Here is a 21,042-nt window from a genome sequence, read left to right as displayed (position 1 = left end):
AATAATAAAAGTATACAAGGCACATTACCCAGCCAAATCAATCTTCAGCCTCTGAAACAAAGTTGGATTTGACTTGGTTTTCAGTGCATTAAGCATTGCATCAGGGGCTAAGATTTTCCTGTAAAATAGCTTAGGAAATAGAGGTATAACTGTGCCAGGGAAAAAGTTGCTTTTTCTAATTAGCTAAAACATAGAACTGAATTGCATAGCTATGCTGTAATTTAATAAAAAAGATTTCTCCAGAGACACTTGTGCTTTCTTATTTGAGCAGCTCAGCCAAGAAAAGCAAACATATACAATGCAACTAGAAAAAAACCTACTTTCGGTGGTGGTGAACTTCCATACAGTGTTTGCATGAGCATCTCCCACATACACTGTTCCATCTTCTGAGGCGACAAGGTCATGGGGCATGTCAAAATGCTGCCGAAAGAGAAAACTGTAAATTCTCATGGCAACTCAGAAACAAAAGACAGAAAGAAATCAGAATAAAGTGACAACTACATGAAGCAATAGCTCAGACCCTGATATCTATCTTCTCAGGTAGGCAAGGAGTCTATGAAGAGGAGAAATTCATTTTTGGTTTCTCATGTTTTTCAATGGCAAATATTTACATACTGATAGATTGATTTTTAAAAATAGAACTATCCTTGCTATTAAATTGTCTCTTAATTTCCTATGGAGCAGCATGATGTGTGTGTGTGTCTACATGTGTGTGAGTGTAAATGTTGTATAGTGGAAACAGCACTGGACATGGAAAACCTCTGCTTGGATACCACTTTTGATATTTAATTAACTAGGTGACCTTAGATCACTTATGTTTGAGCCACAGTTCCCTTATCTATAAAATGAGGATATTAGTACATGCACTATCTACTTCATATCCATAAGGAAAATCCTTTATATTATTAATATTCACTTTATATTTATGCTTCCTAGGGGGACATGAAGACATGGTGGATAGAAACCAATCTTGGAATTAAGATCTAGGCTCAAGTCCTGACTCCGAGATACATTAGCTGTATGACCATGAGCCAGTGCTTAATTCCTCAGTCCCCTAGGCAACTCTCTATGACCATCTATACTGGGAATTTTCCACAACAATTAATCCACAAATTTTTTTAAAAATTATTCTGCCAAAACAACAAGTATGAAATTTTGGCAATTCTCTGCTATTATTCTCTCAATTTTCCTTCAAGATGTTTGCACCATCAAAGCTGTCTATTTTGTTACACAGGAAGCTTCAAAAGGGTTAGGATCACAATCACTTGTGTTGTTAGGCATTCTTAAAATACTTCAATGTGAGTATTTTTTAAAAGCAATTTGACCATGATTATTCAAAGAAGTAATTTCAAAGGCATAAGACATTTGGATTCATTTTGGTAGACATACTACATGTGAGATTTTTGTATTACTTATGAAATTTACAGCTTCTAATATTTTAAACCAACAATTAAAGTAAACTGAATGCTACATATAATTGCTTACTAAGTAGTTATCCATACTTCCTGTACTCAAATGTTTGACATAATGAATCTGCATTCATGGTGTCTTCAAATTATCTTCATTTCCTACATAAGGACAGATGGAGCTACAAAAAAAATCATATTGCATGATTTGCTCAGGGTCATCATATGCTTGTCGATTGATTGATTGATTACGCTAATTCCTGAAAGGGCAAGATTGCAATTTTGAGTTCCTGACATTTCCATCTGTTTTCAGAAGTCTCCAGATATGGTTCATGTGTTCTGCTTGGCAGGATATAGGGAATTCCATCTAATTTTTAGTCCAGAAGACATGCTTGAATACATAATTATGAAAATAATAAGCAATAACCAGGATGTGTGCTTATCAGCTAACATCTGTATGCCTTAGGTTGTGCCGAGGTCAAAGTGTGGTAATAGAGCTAACTGCTTTTCTTAGCACAATTTAAGAATGAATGAGGACAATATGCCTTGAAACAGTCTATTGAAATTAAAAATTAACAAAAATTAGTAATAAAATTGAAAAAAATCAGCTAAGCATACTAACAAAAGCATATGGGCTGTGCAAATATGAAAGGGCATGTAGGTATAATGGAAACATTACTGATCATTACTGAATACTGATCTCTCACAGTTCTGTCCTTGCACTCAAGTGTTTTCCCCACTGGGTTCAACAAATTGGTGGTGCCAGACTTGCAAATGTGATCATTCAATTCAATTTAATAAACATTTAGTGAAGGAGTATGTCCCAGGCACCGTGTTGGATGCTAGGGACACAAACACACACAAAAAATTAGACAGTACCCTTTTCTCAGTTAGACTGAGAAGACAATCCCTGCTTTTTTATCACGGTATAATTCTGGAAAGTACTTTGTAAAATATACTAGAAAGCAGATCACATTTCCCCTGCAGAAAACTATCAAGGTCACAGGCTACACTCCTGACCAAAACCTCAGCAACAAATGTCACAGACATAACCAATGCCATGCCATAAAATCAAACAAAACATAATAGTCTATAAATCATCTAATCCTACCCTCATTTTATAAGAGGAAACTGAAACCCACAGGGCATAAATGATTTGCTCAAGACATACAGGTAGTAGTTGCAAAACAAGGACTTAAACCCAAGTCCTCTGACTCCAAATCCAGTATTTTCCCACTCTGCCACATTTCCCTATCTTTCCCCCAGCACCTGAAGTCTGGAAAAATAAAACAGAATTAAAAAACCCCAACTATTAACTACTCTTTCCTTTCAAATGGAGTTGGCTTTGCAAAGACTTCTGGGAGAGGGAGTAAATGACAAGACTTGAATGACCCTACTTTAAAGAGGACAATGACCATGACATTAGAAACTCATATGATTATCAAGAGGAAACAGAATCCAGCATGGTAACCAAGTAGTGAGTCAGACTTCTTGCTCCTAGAACTTGATTCTCAATTTCTTTTCTTCCAGCATAATGGAAAACCATACCTTCCTAAAATCAAGGTTTCTCCATCAAAATCAACAGATTCTTCTTGTTACACTTATAAGACATTTTATTATTCCATTTTATCCTCACAACAGCTCTCTGAAGCTGCATTATTAGTCTCATTTTACAGATGAGGAAAACAAACTTCAATGAGGTGAAGCATTTTTCCCAAGAGCAACAATTGGTAAGGAACAAAGCAGAGGCTGAATTCCAGGCTTGTGGACTCCTGGTTTGGTGTTCTTTCCACTCTGCCACACTAGGTCCTCCAAAACAAATAGTGTTCTTAGACCCACCATGAAGTTCATTATCTTCCACACTATAGAAAGCAGTTGCCTTTTTTTCCCCTCCTGACATGTCTGAAGTTTGTTATCATTACAAGCGCTTTTTATAGGTTCTTTCATCTCTTTTGCTCATGAGCCAAAGTAATATAATTCCTTCCAGTCTGTCTTCTGACGCATTTTGGTTAGGCAACTTATGCTATGTCACTTCCAAGTGCTAAGACTCACACTAAGTTGCAAAATAGATGCTGTTCTGCATGAGAAGAGGAATTCTCTACCTCAATGAAATCACTGATCCAGTCCAAAAAGCAAACAAACAAAAAAAGTGAGTCAATAATCAAATGCAAAATCAGAGAAGTCCTTTGTAAAGAAATTCATACATGGGCAATGAGTACCTTTCTTCCATAGCCTTCCCTACACTTATTAAATAAGCATAACCCTCATCATCATTCAGTACCTTTTCGCAAACTGACTTATGTTAGTTGATAGAAATAATGTTATCTTTAAATTTTTTTCTTCATTTTGTCTTTATGTCAGAGTGGTATTTAGTAGAGCAGTTATTTTACAATAATAATCCTTATAAGTATACCACACACATATATAGATATACAATATATACATATGTATATGTATGTATGTATGTATATATCACTCCACTTTGCATCTGCTGTGCTGCCTGGTTTCAACTTCACTGAATAAGATGATCCCTCACTAAGTATCCTGGTGTCCTTTTCCACATCCCCACTCCACTTTTCTGCCTCCTTTGTGTGTTGCCTCCCCCTTTAGATTGTGAGCTCATTGAGGGCAGGGCCTATATCTTTCACTATATTTATTATATCCCCAGCACTTAGCACAATACCTGGCATGTTGTAGGTGCTTAATAAATGTTGATTGGATTAGACTGGATATTTATATAGCTTTTCCTCATTATAAACTTCTGAGGTTAGAAGTGCAAAATACGAGTCCCTTTGCATGTATGAGCGAACAGGTTCAGAGAGGTGAGGCCATTTAGTCACAACTGCATAGGACTAGATTTTCTTTAATTTCCAATTTCTACTGGGGAGCAAAGACTAACTGTTGAACAAGAATCCTGTTTCTCTACTTTGATGTTTGCTTTTTTAAAGATGGAAAACCTCTAAATTAAAAATTTTAAGATGAACGTATTTAAACAGTCTGTATTAATGAACCAGTCAAAGGAAAATGCAATGTAATATCTAGGATGCTGCATCAGGCTTGAAGGGGAAAAAAGCAGATTTTAAAAGAAGTATAACTCAGATAAATTTACTTTTCCTTTAAGTAAAATGGCTTTGATATTATGGCAGACTTATGGATGTTAGCTGTTTTTATCTAATACACCAAATGCATTGTATGAATTATCTTAGATTTTTTGTTTAATTAAGTTGTCATCATAAAGCTGTGTATACTTGGAAACTTATATGATGTGTAAAATCAAATATATAAGGAGATTTCCTGCAAGTTAAAGACCAAATGTTTCATGCAGACATACATAACTACACATACAGACACTCATTACTATCTGTCTCTCCATTTATTTCAGTTCTTTCTAGTTTTATACATCCTGTGTAAAGATAATAATAGCTAGTATTTATATGTAACTTAAAGGTTTTTCAAGTGTTTTTCTTTTTCATATATTATCTCATTTGATTGTCACAAGAATCCTGTAAGGCAGGTGATATTATTATCCCCATTTTCACAGATGAGGACAGTGAACCTGTAAGAAATTAAATTACTTACTCATGGTCAAAAAGATAGTAAGTGACTGAGACAAGAGTTGAACTCAGGCCTTCCTGACTCCAAGTACAGCACTCTATGCACTATAACAGCTACATGGGAATTGCCAACTGTAACCAATCTTCTACTTAAATTCTACAAAATTTACTCATGCAACACCTTCCATGGGGTCAGAGATGATCTAGGGCACAGAGGAGGCAGTGTGGTGTGACAGAAACTATGCTACATTTGGAATTAGGTGAGACAGGGCTCAAATTCCACTTCTGACATTTATCAGTTGTGTGCCTATGGACACACAACATACATTATCTGAGCCTCAAATTTTTCATCGGTTGTAAAAATTTGAGTACTTTGAATTAAGTGAAATTAAAATATTCTTGGGTATAGAAAGTCTACTAAGAACCTTAAAGTCACACAAAACACTGAGTGGCACTTGGGATGAGGGAGCAGACAATGATAATTAATCTATTAGTTATGTAAGGGTAAAAAAAAAAACCTCTATTAAGGACTTTAGAAGTTGGATCATTTGATTATTTATTTTTATTTTTTTATTTTTTGCTTTTTTAGGCAATTGGGATTAAGTAACTTGCCCAGGGTCACACAGCTAGTAAGTGTTACGTGCTTGGTCTGAAGCTGGATTTGAACTCAGGTCCTCCTGACTTCAGGGCCGGTGCTCTATCCACTGCACCACCTAGCTGCCCCAGAAGTTGGATCATTTGAGAAGAGGCATACCGGTCATCTTCTTCCCCTACCCTTGCCTTTTTTTTTGTGGGGGTGCTTATAAACTAATTAGAATGTACTGGTATCCATCCATTAGTTAATAACCAGTTGACATGTCATGCCTTGATACTTGCACCTAAAATTGTTTAAAAAGTTAAGGATAATGGATACGATGTACGAAAAGATTATTTTAATTTTGTGCCTAGAAAAGACTTAAACAAGTTTATAAAAATACCTTTCTCACTGGAGTGAAGGTATCTATAATTTCCCCACTGGAAAAGTTCATTACAAATCCTTGCAATGACTGTTTATCTCCAAAGTGAGGTTTTCCATTCACTGCAAAGAGCAAACCTGTAACAAAACACATAGTTATATTCCTTTGGAATTTGGAAGAGTCTGACATTGAAACAATTTAGCTGAACAAACATGTATTAAATATCTATTATGTGTAAATTTCTACACTGTTCAATGACCTAGGGATATAAATACAAAAATATAACAGTCCCTGCCCTCAAGAAGTTTAAATTCTACTCAGAGGATACAAGATCCAAACAGATAAGTGAATAGAAACACATTAAAAAATACAAAATCGCTTTATGAGGGAGAAATCACTAATGACTAAAGTGATCAAGAAAAGTCTCTAGTTGAGAGTGACATCTGAGCTTGCTAAGATTAGTTAGGGATTCTAAAATGTAGGGAAGAGGAAGGAGTATATTTCAGACATGTGGGACTACCTGTGCAAAGGTACAGAGACATGCATGGAATATGATATATGAGGAATGTAGCTGGTAGGTCACCACTTGACCAGAATAAACAATTTGTGAAGGGGAGTAAAACAAATGAAGCAAGATTAGGAGCCATGTTGGTTTTATATTTTATACCAGTGGCAATATTGAGCTAATGAAGATGTTCAATTGAGTAATACTGTCAAATCTGGTTTTTTAAAAATTTTATTTTTCTCAATTATGGATAAAAACAATTTTTAACATTTAAAAAAATTCTGAGTTCCAAATTCTCTTACTTCCTCCCTCTTCTCCCCCCTTCTTGAAAAGGCAAGCAATTTGCAGATTATACATGTGCAGTCGTGCAAAATATATTTCCATATAAGCCATGTTGCAAAAGAAAACAGACAAAAAAAGCCAAGAAAAATAAAGTGAAAAAGTAAGCTTTGATCTGCATTAAGACTCCTTAGATCTGTTTTAAGAACAACAAATTGGCAGTGCATGATGGTGGGAGAGGGAAGGGGAATAGAAGCAGAGGCTATTAGGAGGCTATCTCAGTGGCTGAGATGATGAGAGCTTTAACTGAGCTGCAACCTACAACCAAAAACAGAAGTTAAAGACACCATCAGGGAACTATATGATGGGAAGAGAAGACTGGCTGGTAATGTGGCAAGAGCAAGGGATGATAGGTGGACAACCAGAGAGCACTTCTGATGTCCATTCTGAAAGAAAACAAAGAATTCCTCCAGCATTTCAGGTGGTTCCCTCAAGGGAAACTTTTGGGAAAACATGGACAAGAGTCAAACAGGAGGTGAAGGCATGAAATGATGAGATCACAGATGCAAAAGGGGCTGTCAGGGGAAGAGTCTAAAGAGACCTGTTGAGAGAAATGAATTTAAATTTTCTTCTGTGGAGAAGACATCCTAAGAAGAGACTTTAACTGTCATCCTAAGGGACCTAAATGGTGAAGCTATGGTTCCAGTTGTCCATGGAGAAGTCAGCAATTGTAGTGGATGACTGGAAATTTTGGCTGTGATCTTCTTTACAGCTGATATGGTGATATATTTAAATGTGTCATTGTATTATTTATTAAGCAGTTAAATTCTATATTCTATAATGTTAATGCTCATTTACACCTAAGAAACTGAGGAGAAGAGAGAGAGGGATGGAAGAGGAGGAGGAAATTTCAATGGTTCATTTTATAAACTAGAGTGCAGGCTCATAACTATGACTTGGTAGTGAGAAAGATTGAGCATTTGTATTAATTTATGAAGAAATACCAAAATACACTACTTGATTACTTTAAAATCGAGGATGAGAATTAATAAAGAAATGAGCTGCTAGCAGGCTGATTAGTCAGTGAAAATTAAGTAACGCTGTGATTGCTAAATGATGCATGGATCTAACATCCACATAATCTCTCCTAGGCAAACTAGAAATATGTGTACCAAAAGATATTCCAGAGGAGGACACATTTAAGTTGAGGGGTGGTGATGGTGGATCATGCAAAGATTTCAATTCACTTATTCATGCTACATGTGTCTGGATAAGAGTTAAGCTTATTATTCAGACTACTGAGCAAATAAATATTTCCTCAATAACTATCTGGAAACTATAATTAAAATCAGGTGAAAATGAAAAGGGGGATAAATGAAATAAGATACAAAGTAAGGTAATATGGTGTTACCATCTGGGAATTTGTTTTCACAGTTTGATGAAACTGGAATCATCTTATTATCTACCCATAAATACTGGATCATATATTTATGCCCGGAAAAAAACTCAGAGGATATCTACTCCAGATGCTTCATTAGTAATTATTATTTTACAGCTTTAGCATCTGAATCTGAGAGAGGATAAGTGACTTACTCAAGTTTAAACAGGTTTAGACAAGATTCCACCATTGCTGCTCTGGCTGTAGACCTAACACTCTTTCTACTACACCATCCTTCAGTTTTTTTCTTAAGAACAACAAAAAGGGTCCTCTTCTCTTTCACATAAATTTCCTCGGCATTCTTTCTGCTGATCTTTTACCATTTATTGCAATAAGTTTTTGTTTATTCATACTGATTGGAAAAATGTAACATTCTGCTTGTTCAAATATTTTGACTGAGAATTATCATGATACTTTTTTTTTAATTAAGATATCAGTAAAAAATTTAAATTGAAATGGGAATGCAAAGTTCAGTTTGAGTTTGGATTAGAAGGGCAAGGATGGTGCCAAGAGCAGAATGGAGGACGGAAAGAAAGAGTGAAAAGCCCTTCAAAATGTTTTGTGACGTGTGCTTAGAGATTAGAGGTTGGGAATTCTGGGCTTGGCAACAGGGTCCATGCCCTTCACTTTTTGAAAAAAAACAAAACTCTGAAAATGTTACTGGGAAAAGACTGATGCTTCAGGCTACTGTTGTTCCTTAGGATCAGGCAAAAGACAGGGAAGCTTTAGCACCTCCCCCCCCATTATGTAACCATCTGGTAAGTATTTTCTACAGAATTTCTTCTAATTTTTGATTTGTTTCATATAAAGCTGTGACCAATCATAATTGTGTTGTGATTCATGTCTATTAATTAAGTGTGTGCAGAGAGATTATAAGGGAGAAGTCATGGAAAGCTTGTGATACAGACATGAAACAGACAGAGAGGACAAGCCCTTCACTGTCAAGGGTAGTAGGGAAAGGCATACTTGCTTTCCTTTTCACCTCCCCCACTGTTACCCTTTACTGAGAGAGAATCTTATAGTTTTGACTGTAACTCTTACGGTCTTCTAAATAGCGGATATAGGACTTGTGCAATTTGGGGATAGACAGACAACCATTGAGAAAGGAATACTTCCCCCTGAAAAGGAAGCTATGCACAGATTTGAGGATGCAATGATTTGACATATTGCTATGAGATTCTTTGTAAAGTGGGGTCATCAGACACACAACACTTTTTTTTTAGGTAATTGGGGTTAAGTGACTTGCCCAGGGTCACCCAGCCAGTAAATGTCAAGTGTTTGGTCTGAGGCTGAATTTGAACTCAGGTCCTCCTGATTTCAGGGCCAGTGCTCTATCTACTGTGCCACCTAGCTGCCCCTATGCAACGAAATTTAAAAACAAACAGGTTAAGATATATGAACTAATGGAGAAAGTCAAACAAGAGGCCCACTCTCCTAGATATGGAACCTCATCCACCTCAAGACCATCTGCTATTACATGATCTAATGTAACTAGGCAGGAGGACAGTCTTGAAGGTGCATAGTCAATTGAAGAAAAACAGAAAATCTAGTGGGAAGCATACCCATTCCACCTGGAAAGGCATTGGACAAGGAAGTGCAGGCCAAGCCAGTTTGACATACAAATACTGCCCCACCAGGAGAAAACCAGAAAAGCAGAACCTCCTCCTGTTGTAGCCATGGAAAAGATGGTCACATAGAGGCCATGGATACTTGTAAAGAGAATGTAGCTCTGATGGTATGGAAAGCTAAGGATTATAGGATCAATTTCAGTAAATGGAGATGGGGATAGGGCTAAAGAAGGAAGTTGTCTGGGGCCCCATAAGCAATGAATCTGACCTCATCAATAATTCTTACTGGGTCTTTTCTACCTAGTGTCATAGGCCCTTTAGGAAGGTAACACTGAAAATTGGTGATGTGGACTATTCTATTGTCCTGGATAGAGGAGTACAGATGACCATCATACTCCAGTCATTTTATGAGAGGGATTTGAATAACATTAACACACCATTACAACCTCTAGAAGGATTTGACTTTAAAGAAATGAGTGACAAAAACTACTCAAACTCGGCATGCATTTCAGTGACTCTGGAATTTCTGAAAGAAAATGGTGGTATCAACAAGGCAGTAGGCACCTTGGTTCTGGTGCGAACAGGTCCAATATGTTAATGGAGTATTTCTAATTGAAATGAATTCCAATCTCTTCAAAATATTAGCACAATACTGTGCATACTTGGATGATGTATATAACCTATGTAGAGGCTTATAGAAGGAGGGAATCAAATGGTGACAATGAATATAACTGGCTCTTCAATCTCTGAAGCGGATCCACACAAATTTGACTTTGGAAGATTCCTCAGTACCAGAAGAACAGAAGAAGTAGTTAAGACAGAAGCCCAGCAAGAGGACAGTTAATGTTCTTCCTACAAGAGTAGGAGGTCAGATGTGTTTAAATAGCAAACTCAAAGACTCAGCTAACCAATTCCTAACCATTCTAGGAAAGATACAGGAAAAGCCCTTTGTGATGGATGTCCTCAGAGACTATCTCCATAACTTGCTGATTAATGGCATCATCAAAGAGTTTGCCAACCCATAAGCACTGCCTTTAGAGATGGTACCAAAGGAGAATGGAATGATGTGTATACTATTAGACTTTAAAAAAAAAAGTCAAAGTGGGCCAGTCTACCATACCAAGAGATGAAGTCATCACCACCTGCTGATGATTGGGCAAAAGACAGTCCTAACTAATGATCTGTGTTTTGGAGTATCTGAAGATTGAGAGACACTCTCAGTCAGTGTATCTTTCAGTTAATAGAGAGGCTAAAGGAAGCTTACCACCTAGTTTTGAGTTTAGAGCTGCACATAGCTTACAGGCTGAAAATATCTTGGCAGATAAAGACAAAATAAAAATATTTCAAGTATTTATTAGCCTCTCTAGATATCAGTTGAAAACATCACTATTTTATAGATTTCCTTTTTGGGGGGGTGTATATTATTCATTTCTTCCTTTTCCCTTTGAGTGTAAAAGAAATGTATACATTTTGATTATTGATTTCATCATACACTAACAATTGTTGATAATAGCAGATATATTAATCACTAAATTGCCAGCATACAAGACCAGAATTAATGAAAAATCAATACGGTAGGAGGATTTTTTAAAAAATTGTAGTTATTTCTTTTTAAAATAAATTCCCTGTTCCTTACAATTGAAGGGATGAAAATGATTCAGATATACAAAAAAATTGGATCTGATACACAAGACAGTGACAAGGAAAAGGTAAAGAAACAGAACATGAAGGTATGGAAAATACATTTTATAGGTGAAGCCTAACATGATAAAAATAATAAAAAGAAAGAAATATTAAATACCTGGTATATATGAAATTGCAAATACATTTCTTCCAAATGCTGGATGCTTGATCTCTCGCACAAATTCTTTGGTTTCCATTTTAAAACACTGAATACGACCATTTTCTCTATCTGCCACACACAGCTGGCCAAAATGAGGCACAAGGGTCAAGCTGTGAGGAACTTGGAAGTGGCCTGGTTTAGGATTGTTCCCTGAAGACTCTATAATAGAAAATATCAGACACATTATACACACACACACACACACGTACACATATATATATATATGTGTGTGTGTATACACACACACACACACACACACACACATATACATATACCATCCTCAAGTTCATTTCTGGAAAATTTAGTATGACATAAACTCTGTAGTTTTGACGGTCAATGAGAAAAAACACCTTATAGGTTTATCCATAGTCTCACTTAACCACAAACACATTAGGAGTCTTCTTCCTTTTTTTTTTCAAGGAAGGATAAATGTGTATAGATTATTTTTATTTTCAGTATACTTTTTGTTGTTAAATATTTCAGGAATACTAATGATTGTTCATATGGTTGTGAATCATGAAATGCCACAGAAGAGTCAAAAGAGTTAGAAGGGTCAAAATTGTTGCTGACCCAAGGTCACTCAAGAAAGAAGACACAGGATATATGTTTTCACAGTTATGGCATATTACCAATGATAATTTGCTCATGAGACATCATCTGGGGCCTATACAATCAGAAAAGGAGGTGGGCTACTCAGAGATAAGAGATGGACAGTCCAAGTGCTACAATAGTTTGTACCCACAAAATATTAAAAGAACCAGTGGGAGGCCTCAAGAGCATTGGCTGAATCCTCTATGGGGAATCCACGTAACCATATGGACAACAATTACTCAAGTTAAGAATGGAGGGATAGCACTCTGCATCAGTGGAGGAAGTACCCACCCAGATGAAAAAAATTGATCCATTTGAATATCTAAGCATCTAGATAGACATCAGGCATCTTAAAAATCTTATTGCAGTTTTAAGCCATTAAAGTGTACTGACTTTCGGGGACATCTTGTATATGTGAATTTTTATTATTGTGCTTGTAAATTAATGAGTCTAGAATGACTTGCTTTCTTCACTCTCAAATATAATTCTATTCTATTATTTGCTTCACTGATAGTTGCAACAGTAAAGAATTTAAAATTAGATAGCAAAATCCTTGTTTGATACCTTCTCCCCACTGTGAGATAAACACTCCATTCTTGGAGAATTGTACAATCCGACTATTGCAGTACCCATCAGACACATATATGGTTCCAGTAACTGGATCTACAGCCACATCGGTGGGCTGACAAAAGTGATTTTTGTCACTGCCTGGCTGCATGCTTCTTCCCAAAATAAGGAGAGGGCTTCCTTTGCTATTTGGATCTAGTTTGAATACCTTTAAAAAAAAAAGATACAGAAGGAGAAGGTACAGATAAACATTTTGCATAATAATGCAGAGCCACAAACCTAGATCACAAGAGAACTATTCCCAAATAACATCATTAGTTTAATGATACTCCACTGGACCATCAGAGTTAGAAGAGCTAGGCAATTGTAAGCTTCACAAGAGCAGTGACCATGGCAGTTATTTCACTTTTTATCTTCTCTAGATAAATGCTTTGCCCACAGCTTGGTCTCATGAAATATTAACTGACTTGATGTTTGAAATGAGAGGGTGTAAGCAGTCCAATTAGTTTGTGTACTGCCTACTATATTCGAATCACCATGCTCCCATAAAAAAAGATGCTATGTCTGAGATATTGTGAGAACCCTTCTAATTTAAGTCCTTATTTTATTACTGGGGAAAAGGCCCTCTGGTCAGTTATGTGATTTAGTTATTAATAAAATGTTCACTAACTAGTTGTCATGCTAGGTCTCAGAAGAACCAGACAATTTCAATAATAATAATAAGCTCATGGAAGAAATAAGCTTCATGTTGCATATTAGCTTCTATTTGTAATTCTATGTTTTTTCTAGAAGGTATTTGAGACAAAGAGCTAACTTATTATGTCAAGTTTTTTTGTATCCTTTTGCTAACATAATACAAATACCTGATGAAGTGCTACATCTGTGACCCAGTAATTTCCATCTTTATCTATACTCAAACCATGTGGCAAGTAAAACCTGTAAAATAAAAACAACTGCATCATATGTCAGATAAAAAAATTAATGAAATACAAACAGGTATATTTTGTGTGACATTGTAAATAATAATTGATAATTTGAATATTTAAATAAATTGTAGGAAAGACTAGAACTAAGGATAAAGTAAAAATATCACTTATTAGAACAACAGCATGATATAACAGAAAGAATTCTGTATTTGAACTCAGGGGAGCTGAACTAGGATCCTGGCTCTGTCAGCTTTGAGATGTGGGACCATCAGCAGTTCACTTACCTCTCTGGGCCTCAGATAATTCATTTCTAAAATGAGGTGGTTTGGCAATATTTTTCCCAAGATTTCTTCTAGCTCTAAGTGTATGATTTAAATGTAGAGCCACATGAAAACAATGAGCTCTATTCTATGATGAAATACAAATACTGTTCAAACAAATTAATTTTAGAGAAAAATATGTACAGATTAACACAGGAAGAGATACTATCCCTTCAAAATTTAATACTCATTTGGCTTCCTAAGAGGAGGGAAAAGCAACAGCTTGAGTTACAAAGAAAGAAGTATATTTGTCTGAAGAGGTATGTAAGTTTACAGAAAACAGTCAATATTTAAATTTTAAATGCTTGGATTATAGGAAGAATGGCAGAATCAAAATGGCAATCATGGAAGTAGAATTAGCAAAACCAATATATTGTTGATTTGTTTGAAAATCTAAGATTTTTCAGATAATAATGAAAATTTAATCTATAAGAGTAAGGATGTATACACTACATTGCAGATGTAAGAATCTGCTTGCACATCAGATCCATCATTTAGGATCATCCAGCTTTAATGTGAGAACCTCTATGTGCGTGAATTTTCAGAAACATTAAGTTTTGAATTTTTTTTATTATCTACTTATTGGTTTATTCTTCTTTTCATAGATCAGAAGTAGCCTGAACATTTTCTGTAGACAAAGTTTAGATGATTTTTAGAGTGTTTCAGGACTTTGTAGATCATCCAGTCAATTTCATTCAATTTAATTAAATGAGCACTTTCTCTAAGCACCTTCCAGTACCAGTGCTATCTACAGAGAATACAAAGATAAAGGTAAAATAACCCCTGCCTTTAGAGTTTAAAGTCTACTGGAGTAGACAGGCAACAATAATTACACAGAGATGTAAATACAAAAATACACAAAGTAAACAGAAAGTAATTTGGGGATTGGGGGGAATGTAGAGTACTAACCACTGGAGGAATCAGGAAAGGTCTCAGGATCAAAGGATCATAGACTCAGAGTTATAAGGGACTTCAGAGATCATTTAGTTCAACATCTTCATTTCATAGATAAGGAAAATTGGAGGGGGCAGATGAGTTGAACCCTGAAGACAGCAATAGATTTCAAGAGGCAGAGATGAAGAGAAAGGGTATTCCAGGCATGCTGGACTTCCCGTGCAAAGACCCCTGACTTGGCATCTTCATGAGTAACTATAAAGCATTTTATAAACATCATTCTTACTACTTCTAAAGGAGATAGATTAGGAAGCATATTGTCCTGTCTCAAATGTTATTTTATTTTCTCCCTCCCACCTTCCTCCTACATGTCACCAACTAAGAAAGCAAGAAAAACAAAACCACTGGTTACAAACAAGTATAGTCAAATAAAATGGATTCCCTCATTGGTCACATAATGAGAAGATGGGACTCATTGGAAAAGACCCTGATGTTGGGAGATTAAAGGCAAAAGGAAAAGGGAGGGCAGAGGATGAGATGGATAGTGTTATGGAAACAATGAATATGAACCTGGAGATAGTGACCAAAGTATTTAGGCTTCAGCTTCAGTATTTGATCTTCCAGTGAATAGCCTGAATTAATTTCCTTAAATATTGACTGATTTGATCTTGATGTCCAAAGGATCCTCAAAAGTTTTCTTCAGGACCACAACTCCACACTCAGCTTTCCTTACAGTCCAACTTGTACAGCCATACATCACTAGTGGAAAAGCCATAGCTTAGACTATATGGACTTTTGTTAGCAAGGTGATGTCTCTGCTTTTTAGTATGCTGTCCAGATTTATCACAGATTTCCTTCTAACAAGTAAGTGTCTTTTAATTTTATGGCTGCTATCACCATTTGCCTTGATCTTCGAGCCCAAGAATATAAAATCTGACACTGCTTCCATTTTGTGATGGGACCAGTTGCCAAGAGCTTAGGTTTTTTTGTTTGTTTGTTTGTTTGTTTGTTTTGATGTTAAGCTTTGAGCCAGCGTTTACTCTCTCCTCTTTCACTCTCATCAAGAGGCTTCTTCTTCACTTTCTGTCATCAAAGTGGTATCATCTGCATATCTGAGATTGTTGATATCTCTTCTTAATTCTGACTTTTGACTCATTCAGCCTGGCAGTTCACAAGGTGTAATCTGCATATAAATCAAACAACTAAGGTGACAATATACAGCCTTGTTGCACTCCTTTCCAATCTTAAACCAATTAGTTGTTCTATGTTTGGTTCTAACTGTTGCTTCTTGGACCACATACAGGTTCCTCAGGAAACAAATAAGATGATCTGATACTCCCGTTTCTTTGAGTACTTGCCACATTTTCCTGTGACCCACACAGTCAAAAGCTTTAATGTAGTCAGTGAAACAATGGATGTTTTTCTGGAACTCCCTTGCTTTCTCCATAATCCAGTGAATATTGGCAATCTGGTCTCTCGCTCTTCTGCGTCTTCAAAAACCAGCCTGCTCTATATCTGTATCTATATGAATGTACATGTGTATACATGCACACATGTGTATGTGTATATATGTATATCTATATTCTGAGTCCATAACCTGTCTGTCAGAAGGTGGGTAGCATGTTTTATCTTGAGTCCTTTGGAACTGTGGTTGTTCATTGTGTTGATCTATGTCTTTCAAAGTTGTTCGTCTTTATGATACTGCTGTTATTGTATAAATTATTCTCCTAGTTCTGTTTTATTTACTCTACATCAGTTCATACAAGTCTGCCAATGTTTTTTCTGAAACCATCCTCTTTGTTATTTCTTACCACACAATAGCATTTTATCACATTTCTGTTGTTGTTGAACCTTGGTTTTTGAAGAAGACCATGACATCAAGGGGTGATATCTTGACTTGCCTGTGGACTGGATTTAAGTGAGGCACAGTTGCCCAAAGTTGTCAGCCTCACTCTGTCTTCCCCAGTCATCAAAGTCCAGTGGCAGGACTTGGTGGATGGCCTCGGCATATTTGATGTCTGACTGAGGTCTAAACACTCCACAGTTCCTGCTTCAGGTGCCTTTATGGCTGTTGAAACAAATTGTTCTTATCCTAGTGTGTGTATGGTGGCGGGGTGGGTAGGGGAAGGTCTCCACGTGCTTGGGGTAGATATCCCTGTAACTCACTGATGGGTTTAAGTCCTGTTGGTTACGCTCAACTTTCTGGGTAGGTTTAGCCTATTTGCCAAGATGGTTTACTGGCATGTAGACTCTGTGCATGCTGCAGTTTCTTGGGGCAATAGATGAGGGTTGGGTAAAGGTGGACACCAAAGGTGAGTGAGCAGCCCTAAAAGAGCTGGGCAAGCCCTCACATCAGAGGTGGTAGTTCTCTGTGAACACCTCATATATCCTAGCATTTTACCACATACAAGTTATGCTATAACTTGTTCAGCCATTCTCTTATTGATTGTCATCCCCTCGGTTTACAGCTCTTTGCAATCACAAAAATAATAGCTATAACTGTTTTTGTACATTAGAGTCCTTTTCCTCTTTTAAAAAATCTTTTAGGATTATTGTTGCAACATTACTGGGTTAAAGGATATACATAGTTCAGTAATTTTTGAAGGCATAGTTCCAAATAGGCTTTCCAGAATGGCTGGATCAGCGCACAACTCTACCAACAATACATTAATCTACGTGTTTTCCCTCAGCCCCTTCAGTATTTGTCATTTTCCTTTTTTTGCTCAACTTTGTTAGACTAATGGCTGTGTGCTGGCACCTCAGAGCTGTTTTAATCTTCATAGTTGCCTATCTTAAGAAGTTGGTCAAACCTATTTTTAAGCAGGCAGGCTAGAGTATTCCGTGGTAGTCAAAGCTGGTATCTTACAACTATATTTTCTTTTCTCTCCTTGGTGAAAAACATCATCCAACTCTATTCAGATTGCCAAAAGTCCTGTCATTTAGGATCTAGATAAAATAAGGAGTGGTTTTAAAAGCCAAATTTCACTGTGGCCAGTGAGTAAGGCTAAAAAGGTGATGTGCTTACTTTTCAACTTGGAGTGAAGCATTTTCACACTTCAGTTACTGGATTAGCTTAAGTGACTCTTCTTCTTAAAGGATAATTGATTAGTCTTTTATATGCTTCATAACAAGCTCTATTACCTGCATAAGAATAGCAGGTTGCCATTGCCATCATTTTTGATGTAGGTGATTCGCTTGGGTAAAGTTTATAAGGTAGCTTTACGTCTATAGGAAACAGGTCATGTTATTCCACTAGTTATTCATGAATATGGTGTGATGTGATGAGAAAAGTGCTATGTGAGTCAGGATACTTGGGTTGTTTTCCCCAGCTTTGCTACTATCCAGCCATGAAAAATGTGAGAACCAATAGGACAGCTGTGCAGTAGAGCAGAAAGACCACTGGCTTTGGACTCAGGAAGATTTGGTTTCAAATCCCATCTTGGACACTAGCTGTATGACACTAGAAAAACCATTTTACTTTTTTGTCTCATTTTCCTCTTCTTTAAAATGAGGGGTTTGGACTTGATGGCCGGTAAGGTCCATTAAGCTCTAAATTTATGATCCTATGTTCCTATATTCTACTTTGGCCAATATTCTCATTTCTTAAAATAAAAGATTAGACTAGATGTTGTGATATATGGGTAAATGTTTAACAACCTGCTCTCAGAAGATGATACACTTTAAAATTTAATTTGCATTTCACTTCCTTAAGTCTAGACAACCAACAAAACAATAAATCAAGCCCTGCTTTGTAGCATTTGCCACTCCAGAGATTTGAATGATCACATTGAGAATTTAACAGTATGAGCTGAATGCAGCACACCCCTGGCTTCGGAGGTTCTTTCCATCTCTAAAACCTATGATCTTAGGACTGGGAATTTTCTAGGACTTGTTCCAATTTCAACATTTTATGATTCTAGATAATGCAGAGGAGAGGAAGCTCCAGAAAGTTTCTGATGATATCCTATGCTACCTATCTAATTCCCTCAATGTCATGTGTGTATTATACTTAGCAGAAGTCTTGGAAACAATAACAAAACAGTAAAACTCACAAATTTTTCCCAGTAGACCGAAGCACTGCAGCATTATTTGGGTCTATCACAAGAATAGTATCCTCTTCAATTGGTCCAAGTCCTCTTTGCTGGTAAACAAATTTGCTGTCAAATGAACTATATAAAACATGAAAATGGGAAATAAATACATAATTAAAAGCTTCTAGATAACTTAAAAAACCAATACTATTCAAATGGCATTTCAATTACAGACTCAAGAGGATTCAAAAATAACATTTGATTTAATATCCATATTCTTGATTGTTTTAATTTCTTAAGAGATCATAGATACACTATTATGTACATGTCAGATATGTTCATTTATAATAGGTCCCCTAAATAGGACTAATCACAAACATATTTATTTAATACAAGAACATGTCAAAGATATTCAATTATTCTTCAAAATTATAGAAAGAAAATGTTAAGATTCTTATAGCAGCTCCAAATATATAAATATATATATTAAATCAATTCAACATATGCGTATGTGTATATATATATATATATATGTGTGTGTGTGTATATATATGTGTGTGTGTGTGTGTATACATATATACAAATATACAAACACATATGTATATCAGTTAAATTCCATACTTACGATGTGTAATATACCCTGATAAATTCTGGTGATATAAGATAAATGACACAATCCTCATTCTCAAAGTGTGTGCATGTGTGTGTGTGTGTGTGTGTGTGTGTGTGTGTACACATACATTTATATATATATAGATGCATAAGTATATATGCTATATATGATATTACACATAGATAGATAAGGTTGGAAGTGATGTGTTCAGAGAGATATATGCGAAGTGTTCTAAGAAAACTTGAGGATAGAAAGAATATTTTTAGCATTTTAAATCAGTGAGGCTTCAAGAAGCAAAAGATGAGCTCAAAGGAAGTAAAAGATTCATTTCCTTTGAAGAAATATATTTCAGGCACAAGAGACAAGTTGTCTGAATGCACAGAATGGGGAACATTTACACTGTCACCATCCCTTTGGCCACACTCACATGGCCAAAGTTCAGAACTCTCAGTGTGAGAGTTTAGACACTGATCATCTGTCACCTGGATTATTGCAGCAGTTCCTAACTTGTTTCCCCTGCTTCTATTCTTTCTCTTCAATATACATTTTCCATTTTGTTGTTGTTTAATCGATTAGCTGTATCCAACTCTTTGTGATCTCATTTGGTTTTTTTTTGGGAGGGGGTCAAAAATACTGGAGTAGTTTGCCATTTCCTTCTCCAGCTTATTTTACATATGAGGAAACTGATGCAAACAAGTGACTTGCCCAGGGTCACACAACTAGTAAGTATCAGAGGCTGGATTTGAACTTAGGAAGATGAGTCTTCCTGACTCCAGGCCTGATATTCTATCCACTTAGACATCTGGATGCTCCCTTATATTCCATTCCAATCTTCCTAAAGTTCAGGTTGGAGTATGCCAGTCTCCTATTCAAGAAGCCTCAGTGATTTCCAATTACCTCTAGGATAAAATACAAGCTGTATTTTATGTACCAAGGGCATTTAAAGTCTTTCACAGTCTGGCTTCAACCTTTCTTTCCAGACTTATTTCACATCATTTCTCTACAGGTGCTCTTTGTTCCATCCTGACTGGCTTAACTTGCTGCTCTCTGAACTCAGCAGTCCACCTCCTGCCTCTGGGCTTTAGCATAGGCTCTTCCCACATGTTGTCCTCCTCACCTATCCCACATGCACTTCCTCTTTACCTCTGACTCTTAGATTTCTTCACTTTTTTCAAGGCTCATCTCAGATACCACCCTCTATGGGAAATAGTGTCTGATCTCCTTAATTGTCAGCATTTTCTTTATATACTCATCCGAGTAAATGTTTATGCCCCTAATATAATGAAAACTCAACGGCAGGAACTTTAAAAAATTTTGTCTTTGTATCCCCAGAACCTAGTATATTGTCCTACACAGACACAAATATTCAAATCATTTCTAATCTAATTTATTTGGTTATTTCTACCAGAGAATGAAGATTGCAACTCATCCACTCTTGCCTATTTTGTGCAACTTGTCAATGTCTTCCGGTAAGTTTCTCACAGGTTTCCACCCAATATGGCAGGATGTGGTAAGTGGTTAATAATTATTTGTTGAATTAAATCAAACAAA

At 36.3% G+C, this 21,042-nt stretch overlaps 1 protein-coding gene across 9 annotated transcripts in view; it reads right to left on the bottom strand.

The window, feature by feature from the left end:
- PAM (peptidylglycine alpha-amidating monooxygenase) overlaps positions 1-21,042 on the bottom strand; it is a 383,297-nt gene that overhangs the window by 12,767 nt on the left and 349,488 nt on the right. For all 9 annotated transcript variants that reach the window (XM_078153066.1, XM_020973957.2, XM_078153065.1 and 6 more), the window contains 6 exons: positions 18,900-19,016; positions 13,571-13,643; positions 12,705-12,915; positions 11,508-11,708; positions 5,938-6,053; positions 321-420 (listed from right to left, as the gene is read on the bottom strand). In XM_078153066.1, coding sequence (XP_078009192.1) covers positions 321-420; positions 5,938-6,053; positions 11,508-11,708; positions 12,705-12,915; positions 13,571-13,643; positions 18,900-19,016 — 818 coding nt within the window. The remainder of the gene's footprint in view (positions 1-320; positions 421-5,937; positions 6,054-11,507; positions 11,709-12,704; positions 12,916-13,570; positions 13,644-18,899; positions 19,017-21,042) is intronic.

The sequence above is a fragment of the Phascolarctos cinereus genome, unplaced genomic scaffold, assembly GCF_003287225.1.
Source record: "Phascolarctos cinereus isolate Bilbo 61053 unplaced genomic scaffold, phaCin_HiC Scaffold_4;HRSCAF=312, whole genome shotgun sequence".
Taxonomy (NCBI): Eukaryota; Metazoa; Chordata; class Mammalia; order Diprotodontia; family Phascolarctidae; genus Phascolarctos; species Phascolarctos cinereus.
This window is presented reverse-complemented; position numbering and strand designations above follow the sequence as displayed.